This window comes from Mastigoproctus giganteus, chromosome 11 (genome assembly GCF_048544385.1).
Source record: "Mastigoproctus giganteus isolate SK-2022 chromosome 11, ASM4854438v1, whole genome shotgun sequence".
NCBI lineage: Eukaryota > Metazoa > Arthropoda > Arachnida > Uropygi > Thelyphonidae > Mastigoproctus > Mastigoproctus giganteus.
Genome location: NC_143585.1, coordinates 112,536,366 through 112,554,181, shown reverse-complemented (window position 1 = coordinate 112,554,181; position 17,816 = coordinate 112,536,366). Strand labels below are relative to the sequence as shown.

At 37.6% G+C, this 17,816-nt stretch overlaps 1 protein-coding gene across 6 annotated transcripts in view; it reads left to right on the top strand.

The window, feature by feature from the left end:
- LOC150078357 (receptor expression-enhancing protein 1-like) overlaps positions 1-17,816 on the top strand; it is a 307,490-nt gene that overhangs the window by 255,473 nt on the left and 34,201 nt on the right. For all 6 annotated transcript variants that reach the window (XM_090385094.1, XM_090385092.1, XM_090385093.1 and 3 more), the window contains one exon: positions 17,494-17,605. In XM_090385094.1, the coding sequence (XP_090241220.1) occupies positions 17,494-17,605 (112 nt within the window). The remainder of the gene's footprint in view (positions 1-17,493; positions 17,606-17,816) is intronic.

Here is a 17,816-nt window from a genome sequence, read left to right as displayed (position 1 = left end):
TCCCAACTTTTCCATTGAATTTGTCCATAAATGGGTAACATAAGCTAGAATATCACCAGTGGATTAATACTGACGAAATCCATATGGTGATCGTTGATCAGATGGAATGTTTCTAGATAGTTTAGGAGTTGGTGGTTAATTGATTTCTCCATTACTTTAGAAAAAGGAAGTAATTGCAATGGGACGATAATTGGATGGGAGGAATTTGTCACCCTTTTTAGGAGCGGCAAAAAACAGAAGTAAGTTTAGGAGCTCAGATTTTGAGAACAAGTGGAAAAATACTATCAGGACCTGGAGCTTTCTTAGCATCAGATTCATCAAAATCCTTTTGACAGAAGACCACAAGAGGCATTGGTTTGAGATGATTTACCAAGATCATCAATACATGAGTTGGAAGAAAAATAGGATGCCAGCAGGTCAGCTTTATCTTTGGCTGATGTGGCAACAGAACCATCTTGTTTTGACAAGTGGGAACGGAGATGGCAAAAATTGCAGACAATAGTTTTGGCAAGAGACGAAAATGGTCGGCTACCATTGGACAAAAATCAAGTTTTCTACTCTTAGCCTGTTCGAAATATAGTTTAGACCAATTAAAAACTGCTGTACAAAGTATAACTGATACTTAATAATAAAAATTATTATTATTATGCTATGTCTCTTATAAAAACGTAGTACTGGAAATATTTTGTAATAAAAATTCAGAAATATTATACGATATCAGAGAATATGGGCTTAGTGGTTCGCTTTAAAAATATTATGTTGAAAGGGGTTCGCGAGTAAAAGGTTGGGAACTGCTGGTTTATATATACTGTTGTCTTCTGTATCACCTGATAATTTATATGCATTCCATGTATTTTTCTTCTCTGTTACAAGTCTCTTCGGTTCATCCAACATTGATTAGGTCTAAGCTTGAAAAATATCTCTTAGTTGATAAGTCTGGATCATTGCACAACAAATTTTGCTGAAACTTTAAGTTGAAAAATACAGGTAGGACTCTGTTTACGCCACTTCACTTTTGCGCCTCTCATAGGTCCCAATTGGAGGTGGTGATCAGTCATGACTCTGCCGGACTTCCTAGACACAGATGGTCCTCACATTAATAAAACTTACATTTCAATAAAACTATAATACTAAATGATAAACTACAGCCAAAAATTTAAATAATTAAACAAAAAAACGGAATATAAAATGCAATGAGAAAAAGCAAATTACATTAACCACAGACTAAAAACTGCAGGTGAACTGACAAACATGCACTGGTATCTAGGGTACAGGGCACTTCCTTTTATTAATATGTATTTTCAAATACAGATACAATACTGAACCATATCTACCACCATGCTCCCAAAATGTGTTATCAAGTGTGTCTGGACAACAGACTAAAAAATAACGTAAATCATTGACAAATGAAGAAAAAATGGAAGTTATTTGGTGAATGGAGAAAGGTGAAACTTGGTCAGATGTGTGTCGTTCCTTCAATTTAGCACCATCAACTGTAACAACTATAATGAAAAATGTTGAGACCACAAAGCAGTCTTCCCAATCAGTGGTCAATTTTGGTGCAAGACCCTCTTACTATACCTTTTCCCTGAATTAGACAATCGAAAAAATGGAAAAGCTGCTTGTCCTGTGGATTGACGACATGACCAGTGTCATCTTCCTCTTATCAGGTATAAAGCAAAATCTTTGTTTGATGAGTTAAGTGGTGAAGAGGATAGTTCTGATGATTTTACTGCTAGTAGAGGGTGGTTTTTTAGATTCAAGAACAGAACAAAAATCCATAATATTAAAACATTAGAAGCAGCTCGTGCTGATATTACAGCTGCAAATGAATTTCCAGTATGAAACGGGCCTCTACTGGAAAAAGCTGCCCAACTGTACCTTCATTGCTCATGAAGAATGTTCTACTCCTGGGTTCCAGGTAGCCAAGGCCCGCTTTACTTTGTTGTTGGGTGGCAATGCTTCAGGAACTTTCAGATTAAAACCTATGTTAGTTTACCATTCAGGAACAATACATGCTACGAACTGGGCCGCATTTACCATAAGGTGCAAGCTGGGGGCCTCACTTCAAAACCTAACTCCTCACAAACAACTATATAAAAAACAGTCTAGTTATAGTTGCAAAATAAAATACTTATTTTTAAATATTAAATTCATAATATAAAAACTAGAGTCCCTTTAAAATTTGAGGCCTCCCGCCTCCATTTGAAATATTGTTTTATCACATGGCTGTAACCGATCGAAGGTAACCGTCGTTCGTACGCATGTGTGACGACTGAGAGTTTAGTTACCATTAATATTTGGTTAGTAAAGGCCTCCATAGCCGAGTGGGCAGGAGCGGGAGTGCAGTAGTACACGCTCTTTGAGTAGACCTGGGTTCAAGCCCCTGACTGCTGAATACGGTCGATCTGCCAACCCGCACTGGACCAGCGTGGCAGATCAGTATCAGGAGACGAAAATGAAAATGAAGAACATCAAAATAATGTGCACAATATCCATTTCCCTCAACATGAATTGTTGAGGAGGCTTCCATCCTGCAGTGGGTTGATAATGGCTGCACTTTACTCTACTTATTTGTATACCAGTATACGAGTACATATACCTTAATTATTTGCTTAAAGTAGCTGTCGGAGTCGGTAAGAATATATTTTTCAATAAATTTATTATTGTTATTTTAACAAAACTAAGATTTTTTTGTACAGAAAAATACTATTCTTTCTCATTTTATATTTTTTAGCTTTTAACGTAATTATTTTAATTTGAATTGGTTTCTTGATCTTTTCATGTAATTTTTATAGTGAGTACTAAATTCTTGAGTTTTTAGATCTATACTTATTTCTTTATAATTGTATGTAACAGTAATATAGTATGTAAAAGTAATTATATGTAACGTATAAAGAAATAAATATAGAACTAAAACTCAAGAATTTAGTACTCATTATAAAAATTATTTTTAATATTTTGGATTTAATAAATATTTATTTTGCTTTTAATAGTATAATACACACACACAACAATGCCAAGAAAGTTTGAATCCGGAGCTAATAAAAGAAAACGACTCAGAGAAAAGGCAAAACAGCTAAATAGTCAAAAGGGAGCAATTTTGTCTTTCTTACGTCCTTCTGAAAATGAAGAATTTCATAGAACTGAAGATGTAACTAAAATTACTCGAAATGAAAGTGAAACATTGTTATCAGTATCAGGAGACGAAAATGAAAATGAAGAACATCAAAATAATGTGCACAATATAGAAGAAGTAAAAGGAGTAAATGAAACAAATCAACAGAATTTTGAAGAAAATTTTCAATCAGAGTCTGTAATTACCAGAATGCAAGTTATTTCTTAACCTACTGATATAGCCATGTGGACAATTAGTATTGATGAAAAATTTATCAAGCATATTTTAATAAATACGCCTCAGTGTTGGTAAAATTGAAAATTTAAAATAAAATACACAGAACGCAATAGAATATATGTCAGAAATCTAAATGAATCACATTTTTACTGTAAAAAAGACGAATGGCACAGAGAAGAAACGAGAGTGACTAATTTTTTAAGAGAAAATCAATTTAAACTGGTTTGCTTGCAAATTGTTTTCTAAGTCAAATAATAACTTAATGAAGGGAAGTTATTATTTGACTTAGGAAGTTATTAATAACTTAATGACTGGAGAAATATAATGCAAACCTTATGTGATCACGCGCGTTCTACTGAGCACATAAGAGCGATGTACACATATCACAAAAGAAAGTCAAATTCTTCAAATAGTCGTATTGATTCTGAATTTGTTTATTTATCGTGTCTACATTATTTAACTGAATTTGATGATTTTTTTAAAACATCACATTAAAATGTATGCTAACTGTGGTTCTGGCATATCAAATTATCTTTCTTACCACGTGATGAATTCATAGAGTTAATAGCTAATAAAACAAGAGAAATATTAATATCAGAAAATAAGGAACCTGCTTATTTTGCAATACTACTCGACTCAACACTGGACTTTGCCCATATTGACCAACTAGCTATTATAGGTACGTTACAGCAAATTCTGACATTAGAGAAACATTTATTGGGTTCATCAGTATTACACAACATAATTCATTATATTTAGAAGAGGTAGTATTAAAAAAAATTAAGAATTATCTTTGGATATAAAAATGTGCAGAGGGCAAAGCTATGATAATGCTGCCAATATGAAAGGTGTCTATACAGGTTTACATGCTAGACTGAAAAAACAGTCCCTCTGCATATTACATACCATGCTCTAGTCATTCCTTAAATTTAATTGGCAACTATGCAGCGGAATCTTGTCCGGAAGCAGTACAATATTTTTGTTTTGTTCAAAATGTATTTTACTTTTCATCTTCAAGAAGAAGATGGGACATACTCCTTAAACATTTAGGAAAAAATCTTTAACAGTTAAAAGACTAAGTGAAACGAGGTGGTTCGCAAGAGCTGACGCTATATTGGCATTGAAACGTGGATATAAACAAATTAAGGAGGCTTTACTTGAACTATCCATTTCTCCTTATGAAAAACCTATTTCTAAATTAGAGAGCTCATCACTGGCTGAAATTTTTGACAATTTACAAACAGCTATTTTAACAATTGTGGGGGACTAAATTTTACAACAAATAAATGCGACTAGTAAATCTCTACAAGATCCTGATATGGATTTGCTATTAGCTAATAATTTGTTACAGTCTTTATTGGTTTTATTTTAGATATAAGAAATGGTTTTGCTGCATTAAATGAAGAAGCAAATTTATTAACAGATGAGACACAATTTAAAAATGGGAAGAAAAGAATGAAAAAAATGTGTGAAGTTTCACAATCCAACAATGACATTATATTACGTGGAAAAGAAAATTTCATTGTTAATACATTTAATGTCATTTTCGATAAGCTAATTTTGGAAATTAACAAAAGGACTAAAAGCTATTTAGACATATTAGATATGTTTGACATTTTTAAAGAAAGATATAGATCAAGACAAGTACATGACTAGTATAACAAAATTTTACAAACTTATAGGACTGATATTGATTCGGAAAAATTATTGACAAAGTTAAGCAACTTTTAATAATGATGAAAGAAGAAAATTTTTCAATTAAAAATATATACCAATTTATAAACGACAGGTTAAGGTCTACCTTCCTGAACATAGAAACTATTTTAAAAATATTTTTGACGATGCCTATTTCAAACGCAAGTGCTCATTTTCAGTGTTGAAACAAATTAAAAATTACAGGAAGTCCCCGACTTACATAATACTCAACTTACGGAAATTCGACTTTACGTAAGTTTTTGCTGGCTGGTGCAAACTTAAAAAATTTGGGGAAACGTGTTTTGCATCCCATAGGAATAAATGGAGGTATCGTGAAAATATCGTAATGTGAACACAATAACACGTTGGGGTTTTTTTTTTTTTTTTTTTGTAATTTGTTCCAAGTCCTTGGAAGTTGAAATTCACTATATTACTAAGCTATTTCTCTCTCTAAAAGGTCATATTTATAATGGGAATTGAACTACCCTTTCATCGTTATCATATGTTCCCATTAAAGAATCAATTTTGAATGCCTTTGTGATATTTTTCTAAGGCAAGTTTCTGTAGGTCACGACCATAAAACAATAAAAACAGTTTGCATTTTTTGATTTTTGGATTTTCTGTTAGTGTATCTAATTATAAACGGGTAGTAAACTCGATTTTATATGCAGTTGTGTAGGTTTTTACGCTGTTATGGTGAAATGTGTTCCCCTTCACTGAAATCTTCAATCATATATAAAAAACATAAAGTTTCAGAATCTTCTCTTCATTCCTATTTACTTATTACAATGGTGAAGGAAAAGAGATCAACGGAACGTGCAGGTGCTGGCAGTGCTAGGAAACCAAATAAAATTGATTTGAAAATGAAGTATGAAGCAGGACAAAGTTTGTCATCTATTGCAAGGAAATTAGGTCTCGCTGCTTCAACAGTGAATACTATTTTAAAGTAAATGTGTGTACAAAAGAACATGTCAAAGGATCAACGCACTTAAGATCAACAGTTATCACAAAACAACGTTCAGGTGCTATATCGAAGATGGAACAGCTGTTAATAATGTAGATGGAAAATCAGATTTATTAGCATTAGTAAAGGCATTTAATGCAAGAAAGCAAGCTTATGCAGCATCAGCCAAAAAAAAAAAAAAAAAAAAACCACTTCCACTTCACCCCTCTGTTCGTTCAAAATACCTGTCCAGCTGAGCCTTAAACTTATTTAGGCAATCATCTTCCACAACAAGGGATGGAAGTCTGTTCCACCAAGCAACCACTCGCTGGCTAAAGGCAAATTTCCGCACGTCTATCCTACATCTGTCTTTCCTCAATTTGAATTTATGCCCTCTCAGGTGATTATTCTGAGCGAGAGGAAGAATCCCATCAGCATTGAGCATGCTCAAACCATTCAATGCTTTATACACCTCTATCAGATCACCTCGCTGGTGCCTAGTCTCCAGACACTGTAATTTGCAAAACTTAAGCCTTTCTTTGTAAGAGCACCCCTTTGTTCCATTCACTAATCTTGTTGCCCTTCTCTGTACTCGTTCCAGCAGCTCTACATCCTTCTTGAAATGAGGCCTCCAGACCTGTATACAGTACTCTAGGTGTGGCCTGACCATTGCCTTATACAATGGAATAATCACCTCCCTATCCCTGCTAGAAAAATTCCTATATATCATTGACAATACACCATGAGCTACTCTTGCAGCCCGTCTGCACTGCTCAGAGAACTTCATATCTGCCTGCACAACCACCCCCAGGTCCCTTTCATTCTCTACCACTGTCAGTGTAGTACCACAGAGTTGATACGTTGCTCTGGGATTGCTGTTTCCCATGTGTAGTACTTGACATTTGTCAATATTATTCTTCATTTGCCACCTCTCAGCCCATCTGCTCAACCTTTCCAGATCCTGCTGCAGCAGCATAGTGTCAGTAGTGTCCTTGACAACGCTGCCTACCTTTGTATCATCTGCAAACTTCGACATTATGCTTGATATACCATCATCAATATCATTTATGAATACAGAAAAAAATAATGGACCCAACACTGAGCCCTGAGGAACTCCACTAATAACATTAGTCCACAATGAGCAGTGTCCATTGATCACCACTCTCTGTCTTCTCCCCCTCAGCCACCCCTTTATCCACAGCAGCAATTTGCCTCCAATATCACACTGCTCCAATTTGTGCAGCAATCTTCCATGTGCAACAGTATCAAAAGCCTTTCTAAGATCCAAGTATATAATATCAAAGTTATTCCCTGCATCCAGTTCCTTTGTGACTGCATCGTAGTATCCAATCAAATTGGTCAGGCAAGACTTCCCCTTAACAAAACCATGCTGTGTCCGAGCTATAACTGAAGTCTTGTCTAAATGATCCTGCAGTGCTTCTTTAACTAGTGCCTCCATTAATTTTCCTGGAACAGAAGTTAAACTCACAGGTCTATAATTGCTTGTGTCAGCCTTTGATCCTCCATTGTGAATTGGGGTCACATTTGCACATCTCCAGTCTGCGGGTACCTCCCCTGAGTCCAAGGAAGCTCTCATAATTATGGCTAAGGGTTTGCTTACTTCCTCTGCTGCCTCCTTTAATATAACTGGATAGATCCCATCCACCCCGGGTGCCTTTCTTGTGTTTATCTTCAACAGTTTCTCCTCCACTTTACTCTCAGTTATTTCAAGATTCGCTAGCTTACTGCTAGAGTTGAATACACCTCTGGCTTTCCCCTCGCTAAATAACTCCTCATGTGTGAATGTCAATGCAAAATATTCATTTAGTTTGTTAGCTACCTGAGCAGGATCATCAACAGTTGACCCATCGATATCAAGTGGACCAATCTGATTCAGCCCCTTCCTTCTAGAGTTTACATAAGTAAAGAACTCTTTGCTGTTTTTCTTTGCATCCCTTGCCGAAGATTTCTCGTACTCTGCCTTCGCCTGCCTAACCTCCTTTGTGACTTGGTTACAGACCAGCTTATATCTATCATAGGCTTCTGTGTCATGTGTTAATTTGTATGTATCCCATGCATGTTTCTTCTCTGCCATATGCCTCATCAGTTCATCTGATATCCATTTAGGCCTAAACCTTGAACAATATTTCTTAGTTGGTATGTAAAGCCTGGTAGCTTCCAAGATAAGTTCTTTGAATGCTTCCCATTTTGCATTTGCTGTTGGTAATATCATCAGTTGGTCCCACTGTATAGAATTTAAATACTGTCTCAGTCCATCGTAGTCGCCTTTACAAAAGCAATAACCCTTCCCTCTACCCCTAATGGTAGTTACCTCTTTGAATAAATCCCACTTCAGCACACTGTGATCACTGCCACCTAGTAGTTCATATATCTGCAGATTCTTAATGCATGAAGAATCACTGCTGATAATCAAATCAAGAGTATTCCTCCCTCTAGTTGCCTCCCGAACATGCTGATGTAGAAAACAATCATCCAATAAATCCACAAAAGCCTTGCTAGTGTGTGAGTGACCAGCCCCCAAACTCCAGTCAATATCTGGGAAATTAAAATCTCCCATTATAAGACTCTCTGATTTACTGGCCCACTCTATTTCCCTGTACAGTTTCTTCTTATACTCATCAGAGTCATTAGGCCTATAGCACACTCCTACTCTCAATTTTGATCTCCCAATGCTTATGTCACACCAAACTGACTCGACACTGCACTGTCCAGCGATGTCCACTGGCTTCACTTCCTTGGATTTTATGTATTTCTTAACTAATAGCATAACCCCTTCTCCCTTCCTATCCAGTCTATCCTTTCTGTAGACGTTGTACTCCCCAAATTCCAGTTCTGCATTCCTTATATCTGTGTGACACCAAGTCTCTGATATCCCAACAATATCTGCCTTTGATGTTTTGAGCAATACCTCAAATTCATCAAATTTATTTACTAAACTCCTAGCATTGGTGTACACGCAAGTATACATGCACCTATTTCTATTCTTAGCTACCCTAACACAACCCATGTGTTTACTTGTACCGCAATGACTCCTGAAAAACAAGATTCAGAAATATCCTGAATCTTGTTTTTCAGGCTTCTGCTCATTCCAATAGAAGCAGTGCAAGAATCTCTTTCACCTCTGCCAGTGGCTACTGTTAATCTATTCGTCTTTGTATTCCCCCCAAGCTAGCAGTTTCCGACCCACCTAACACTGCCTCGATAGCATCAGCAAATATTCTTGCACCCTTTCTATTTAAGTGTATCCCATCCCTGTAGAAGCAATCTCTCCTGTTAACAAGTACAGTCCAGGCTGAAAAAAATTCTACCCCTTGAACCTTGCACAATATTTCCAGGGCCGAATTGATCGACAAGGCTCTCATCATATACTCCCTCCTATCGTGTCTGGGCAGAATTGCAGACACTTTCAAATTCAACCCTATTTCACGGCTTTTTTTCAACAGTGACCTGTACTTGTTAAGCAATTCTGCCGGTCTCCTACTCTTGATATCATTAGTGCCAACGTGTACAACTATATCACCTTTTGTGCCCTTAAAAGATGATATCTGCTCTACAACGTCATCAACCTTTGCCCCTGGCAGACATACCCTGGTCCTGTTCCCCTATCCTTTTTACAAAGCATGTTCCCAGTTTCCCTGACAGTAGAGTCACCAACAACTACTAGTTCCTTTGGGACCAGTGCATTCTGCCTTGGGGGTTACCGCTGTGTTTCACGATGACCAAGTGCAAGCTCTGGCGTTGATGTGGGCAGCTGAGAGCTTGATGGGCCCCTCAATTTAATTCCTTCGAGGGCATCCACCCTGTCCTTCAAGCTCTCATATAGGCCCATTCAGAAGTGAGTGCCCCTGATTCTAATGACCATTCAAGCAAAAGCAACAAGTATTTATAAAGTTATTAAGGATAAGTACCGCAAACCTCAACCCTAGTTCGTGGCAAGCAACGGGTGGTTTAATAGGTTCAAGAATCGCGCTGGTTTCCACAACGTTAAATATGCAGCGAACATCGCCAGTGCTGATTCTGCAACTGCAGAAAAATTTTGTGATGTGTTGAAAAAAATTATTGATGAATGCAGCTATTCAATGCAGCAAATTTTAACGTTGACAAGACTGTATTGAAAAAAAAAAAAAAAAAAATGCTGGATCCAACATACACTGCCAAAGAGGAAAATACAATGCCAGGTTTCGAGGCATCAAAAGATAGGGCCACGCTCTTGCTTGGGGCTAATGCAACGGGAGATTACAGAATAAAACCACTGCTTGTGTACCATTCTGAAAATCATCATGCATTTAAGGGCATCAATAAAGTCACCCTACCTGTGCATTTCCAATCGAACAAGAGAGCTTGGATAACAGTATATCTCTTTGAGGATTGGTTTAAATGCTGCTTCATTCTCAAGGTTGAAAATATTGTAAAGACAATGACGTTCCTTTCAAGATTTTGCTTCTATTAGATAATGCTCCTGGACATCCTGCACATCCAGATGATTTCAATTGAAATGTGAGAGTCATTTCTGCCGCCAAACACGACTTCACTCATCCAACATATGGATCAGGGCGTTATTTCGAATTTAAAAGCATACTATGTACGCACAACATTTGCTCAGGCATTGTGTGCAGTCTGTGATGAGAAAAATTTTACGTTAAGAGACTTTTTGAAATCTTACGATATTTATCATACCATCTTAAACATTAATAAGGCACAGGGGGAAATTAATAAAAGTTGTTTAAATGGCGCATGGAAGAAAATATGCACATGGCATGTAAAAGGCTTCGAAGGATTTGAAAAAAGAAGAATCATGAAGAGGTTACAGATAAGATTGTGAAGGTTGCAGAGCGACTTCAGTTGGAGATTGATGCCAAAGACGTGGAAGTATTAATAGAGGAAGAAGAGAAGGAATTATCTAACGAAGAACTTATTGACTTGCAGGCAGCGATAGTGAAAGAAGAATATGCTGACAAAGCTCAAGATGAACCAAATGAGGAGCCGAGACTTCATCACCAGAGAGAGAGATGGCAGTGGCATTTCGTGAAGTTGCATTGGCGAGGTTTGAGAAGATGGATCCTGACAGCGAACAGTTCATAAAAGTTAACAGAGGGGTGAATGACATGCTTGCTTACTTGCTACAAAGAAATCTACAATGAAAAGAAAAAAGCCACCGTACACTCATCCATTAATATGTTCTTTCATAAGGTTGAGCAGCTGACCTCTTCTAAATCTACACAGCCTTCGCAGCGGCATACTTATCAGCTGAAAATGTCGATTCTGGCAACGATGCTTGAGAGGTAAACTTAATGATGTTATGCCTGTCTCCTCTTGTTTTGTAATTTTATAATTTTGAAATTATAAAATTTCAAAATTATAAATTATTTCAAAAAGTGCAATTTTAATTGCACGCTTTTGTAATTTTTCCTGTGCAAAGATAAAAAATTGAGTAAATACATTAAATAATTCTATTTACATGTTTGTTGAACATTTATTTTTTGATTCAATCAATTCAGCGAGCACAGTTGCAGGTGCTGCACAAGCATGGAGAAAATTCCGACTTCCCAGTTTGTGAAATGGGGACACATTTGCACAACTCCAGTCCATGGAGACGTCTGCTGAGTCGAAGGAAGCTTTCAAATTATTGCTAAGGGTTTGCTTACTTCCTTTGCTACCTCCTTTAATATAACTGGATAGATCTCATCCATCCCAGTTCCCTTGTTTATTTTCTTATATCCCATTTCAACAATTTCTCCTCCGCTTTGCTATCAGTTATTACAAAATCATTTAGCTTCATGCCAGAGTTAAAGCTTCTGGCTACCACTTCCCGGCCGACCGGGCTAGCCGAGTGGGTAAAGTACCTGCCCGGCAACCCAAAGGTCACTGGTTCGATTCCCGCCTCGGGCTTGGATCAAAGTACTGCAAAAAAAACCTTGGGAGGTGCAATATGGCCATAGAAGCCGATGCGCCAACAACTACGAAATCAAAAAAAAAAAAACCACTTCCCTTCCTCATATGTGAATCTAGGTGCAAAATACTCATTCAGTTTGTCAGCTACCTCAGCAGGTTCATCAACAATCGAACCATTGATGTCAAGTGGGCCAATCTGATTCATCCCTTTCCTTCTAGAGTTACATAAATAAAGAAGCCTTTGCTCTTTTTCTTTGCATCCTTTGCCAAAAATTTCTCATAATCTGCCTTCGTTTGCCTAACCTCCTCTTGTAACTTGATTACAGACTAGCTTATATCTACCATTGTCTTCTGTATCACCATACATTTTTATTCTGTGCCACGAGTCTGATTAGTTCATTTGCCAACATCTTAGGCCTAAACATTGAACTGTATTTCTTAGTTGGTATGAAAAGCCTAGTAGCTTCCAAGATTACTTTCTTGAATGCTTCCCATTTATAATTTGCTGTTGGTAACATCATCAGTTGGAACCACAGTGTAGAATTTAAAAACTGTCTGAGACGACAATAGTCACCTTTACAAAAGCACAAAAGTTTCCCTTTACTTTTGATGGTAGTTACATTTTTAAGTAAATTTCATGTCAGGACACTGTGATAACTGTCACCTAGTGATTCCTTTATATGCAGATTCTTAATGCATGAAGAATCACTGCTGATAATCAGATCAAGAGTATTACTTGTTATAGTTGCCTCTCGAACATGCTGTTGGAGAAAACAATCATTCAATAAGTCCACAAAAGCCTTGCTATAGTGTGATTGACCAATCCACAAGTTCCAGTCAATATCTGGGAAGTTAAAATCCCCCATTATAAGACAATCTGATTTCCTGGCCCACTCTATTTCATTGTATAGTTGTTCATTGTTACTCAGAGTCATTAGGCCTATAACACACTCTTACTCTCAATTTTGCTTCCCCAGTTCTTATGTCAAACCAAACTGACTGAACATTGCACTGTTCCCCCATGTCAGCTGGATGCACTTCCTTAGATTTTGTGTTTTGTAACTAACAGCATAAGCCCTCCTCCTCCCTTTGTATCCTGTCTATCCTTTCTGTACATATTGTACTCCCCAAATTCCAATTCTGCACTGCTTATATCTGTGTGACACTGTCTCTTATATCCCACAACATCACAGTAGTCTGCTTATGAATATCATTCCAGAAACCTTAGTGCAATTATCCATTTACTTAAATGGCTTGGTGGAATCATTGCCCTAGCTGGTCACTCACTGTGCTAAGGTTTCAGGGAAGAAGTCTAAATCTAAATGTGAGAAATAAATATTTAGTGACATGTGACATAAAGTTGAGAAGATGAAAGAAGATACTTGTTGACATTAGACTTGAATTTCTGTAGATCGTAATTTTCAGGAAATATGTATGAAAGGAGGTCGTTACAGAAAACAGAAGTTGAATGAATAAATGAGGAAGAAGAAGAAGAGTTGGGTCTGTGAGTTTGAATTTGGACAGTAAAAGGGTATTGACTGGTTGTGGCCCATGTTTGGACTGGTTTTGAACAAGTCTCTCCATTCTCTGTCTATTAGACAGAGAATGGAGAGACTTTGTTAGAGATGAGTAATTAATTAACCTAACTGCCCTCACTGAATGTAATCTAGAGGTCTGACGGAGGTTTTGGGAACAATATTCCACAGTAGGGTGGATTTGCAATTTGTACGGAGTGAACTGCTGTTTGGAAGAAAAGTAATGCTGAGATCGAAAGTGAAAACCCAGTTTTTTAGGTGCAGAGGAAGAATTATCTGTAATATGCTTATGCCATGCGAGAGTAGAAGTCAGAATAACCCCAATAGAGATATATGACCTTGCGTTGAAATCAGTGTCATTGTAGATAAGCGTAGGAGGCAGAAGAATCCTTTTTGTGGAATGTAAGACAGGACTGAATTTTAGAAGGATTGAAGTCAACTAGATTGCCTTTGCTCCACTGGAGAATTAATTGCAGATCAGCATTTAAGGAATTAGTAGTGGATATTTGAGAAGTTGAAGCTGTCTGTGCAGGTCAAGGTTTCTCAAACTGGAAGCTAGAATGCAATGTGTTATCATCAGCAAAACTATATTTTGGTGATTTCCGGTGATTCAAAGGTCATTAATATACAAGGGGGAAAGAGTAGGAGAAAACACCCAACCTTAGGGAACACCAGCATAAATGGAGAAGTTAGAAGACAGAGAGCCATATATCATTACCTACAGTGAGTGATCAGAGAGGAAACTGGATACCTGATTACAAAAAAACAGTTGGCAAACCAAGCTTTTCCATTGAAGGAAGCTTATTTTGAAGAACCGTTATGCCAAACATGATCAAAATTCTATGAAATGTGAAGAGCAACTGTTTGAGTTTCACCAAGCCTTTCCATTGAATTTGCCCATAGATGGGCAACTTAAGCCAGAATATCACCGGTGGATCGAAATTGACAGAATTCATCCTGGGGATCATTGATCAGATGGAAAGTTTCCAGACGGTTTAAGAGTTGGGGATCAATTGATTTCTCCATTACTTTAGGAAGAGTAGAAGTAAGTGCAATGGGGCAATAATTGGTGTGAGGGATTTATTCACTCTTTTTAGGAACTGGCTGGATATGAGCAGATTTTCAAGCAGAAGGGAAAACACCTATAGTATAAGAAAGTGAAAAATTGTGACACAGAACAAGAGTAAGTTCAGGAGCACAGGTATTGAGAACAATTGGAGAAATATACCATCAGGACCTGGAGCTTTCTTAGAATCACGATTGTTTAAACTCCTGACATCCTTATGACGGAAGACCACAGGAAGCATTGAATGGAGTGTACTGGGAATGGTAGGAGGTGGTGAAGTGGTTTACCATGATCATCAATACATGAGTTAGAAGAAAAGTAGGATGCTAGCAAAGCTGGTTTATCTTTGGCTGAAGTGGCAATATAACCATCTGGTTTTGGCAGAAGTGGGAATAAAGGTAGGTAAAAGTTGCAGACAATAGCTTTGGCAAGAGACCTGAATGCTTGACTGCCATTTGGACAAAAAACAAGTTTTCTATTCTTAGCCTGTTTGAAATTTGGATTGGACTAATTAATAACTGCTTTACAATTGTTGCGAGCTTTGGTATAGGCAGAAAATGAAGTTGGCGATTTGGATACAGGTCAATTGCGATATGGAACATTCTTATCTTGAACAGCCTTAGCACATTTCAGAAGCCAGCTGAAGTTGTGAACATTAAAATCACCAAGGAAAATTACCTCACTGTTAGGAACGTTGGACGGCAGAAAGTCAAGTTTCAAAGAGTTCCAAGTGATTAGTGGAGTTGAGAGAATGATACAGACAGCAAATGAATTTGATGGAATGTGGTAGAGAGATTTTAAGCCAGAGGAGATTCCAAATTACTAAGTCTCTGACAGGGAATATCAGAGCAGACGTATGCACAAGTACCACCTTTGAAGGCGCCTCCGTAGCCAGGTGGGTAGGAGCAGCAGTGTGTAGCACACGCTTCTTGATTAGACCGGGGTTTGAGCCTGTCACCACCAAATATGGAGGATGCAGAAAGGTCAGGGAATGACCACCGCATATTCCCGGAGCAATATGGCCTTGGTTGCTAATGCTCCTAAAACCAAATAACAACAACCACCTTTGAAGTGAAAGGAATCACAGCGAATAATTTGGACAACTGAAATGGGCAGTGGTTGAATCAGCTGATAATTGGAATTCTCTCAGAATAAGTACGTGGGGATAAGGCAGACTAAGTGGAAATGGATATCACTGAGATTGGAACTGAGACCACATATATTAGTGAAATGAACGAGGAAGTGTTTGGAAGGTTTAGATCTTTTCACAGATAAGTTTGTTCTATTAGGTTGACCATTCATCATGTATTCTGTAGTAAGAAAAGGTGCTGAAGGGACATGCTTCTGGCCTTCGCTTCCCTACAGACTTCCTTATGTGTGACTGTAGATGCAAAATACTCATTGAGTTTGTCATCTACCTCCACAGGTTCATCAATGATCTTGAGGTAATGAAATTCTTGGATATAGCATAGACATGGCAAGATTGTACCCAGGTCATTGACATAACGTGACTTCGACAATTCCCTCCACATGCATACTACTCAGACTCCCTCCAGTCTGGCAGAGTAGAGGCAGCAAGATTATACACTAGCTGATCCGGTCTGGTCTTGTGGACTGTCTAGCAGCTGGCCTGTGAACAATGCTTCAGAGTTGTACCCTCAAAATGTAAGGGAGATTGGATCTCACCAGGATGTCCATCATACCTGAAAAGACATCAGTCATACTGCATGATGATAGAGATGGGGGCGGGGGTGCCAGAGCTTTGCCCTGGAAACTAAACATCAGTACTTCAATACTCCAATAAGCAAAGTGGCTGTATTGCACCAGTTGATGAGGGTCATCTACCACCTAGTATTGCCTGGTAACCCAGAGGGGTGGCATTCCTCCATGTGGTTGTGGGTGCCAAACCTTGATCCCTGCGTATGTTGGTTCGCCTCTGGGTGATCATGTCCAGTACAGTAGGTGCCATATTTCAGGTCTTGTTTTTTTTTTTTTAGTTGTTGGCGCATAGGCCTCTGTGGCCATAATGCACCTCCCAAGGCTTTTGCAGTACTTTGATCCAAGCCCGAGGCGGGAATTGAACCCGCGACCTTTGGGTTGCCAGGCAGGCACTTTACCCACCTGGCTAGCCCAGTCGGCTTCAGGTCTTGTGCAAGGGGGTTTATACCCAGGGTTACTAACCGTCCCACCAACATGAAGGTACAAGCACAGACCGGCCTGACTGTCGAAATTCGATCCACTTGATTTGTGTGTCACCCAAATATTAGTTCCATCAGTGTTTTAGATTCCCAGATAGCAAGCCCAGCTTGACATACCTAAGAGAGTATCTGTGACAGCCTCAAGGACCAATTGAAAGCCTTCCATACATTGAGGCATTTCCAAAGAAGAAGCTCTCTGATTTGAGCCCCCACAAGGATTCTCATTCCTTCTTTCGTTTTCAAATAAAATAAAATCGAAATAGAAATAAAGATAAAAATAATAAGTAAAAAATAATATAAAAATAAATTAATGTTTAATGTACATTTAAAATAAATAAAGTGAAGACTCTAAAAAAGAGCAGTCAGAGAAGACAAAGAATACTGAATGGAGAAGCGAGATATGGTGCATCCTATGCCTCTGCTAATGCTAATACAAGCTGTTATTGTATGTAATTTATATACAGTATGCTTACAAGGTTCCATAATTTTAAGGTAAGTTTTCTTGCATAATTTATGTATTTTAAGTTTATGTGAATGTTTCTACTACATTTAATATTATATAGAGGAATGGTCCCTTAAATTCATCCAGAAACACTGGTCATGCCAACCAGGTAAAAGTATTTACATTATTTTCTATGATTAAATGTTCTCTGTTTGATTTGGATTCACCAAAGTGCTCTGCTTTTGAAGCTACAATTAGGAATGCTAATCTGTATTGAATTGTATTACCATTACAAATACCAAAAAAATGAAAATTTTTTTTTTTTATATTTGGCTATTCCATACAGAATTCCTCGAGGTACAAGTTCCCTTCCAAGACGTACTCGAAGTGTCAAAGCAAGTAAGGGTCCTTCTCAGCGTTCTCCCCACACTGCTACAAAAAGGGGTTCTTATGATGAGGTATTTGAATATCATTAAAAAAATCATTGTTTAATATATTTGTGCTAATAGAATATTTAATGTTTGTGATTTAGTTACGGTTTTGCTGTTTGAAATACACATTACTAATTTTTTATTTATTTCCTTTTGTTAATATATCCCATCTGCAATAAAAATGGAATAGCTTATGAAAGCTGAAGTCGTATTATTAACAATGATATGCTGAATTAAT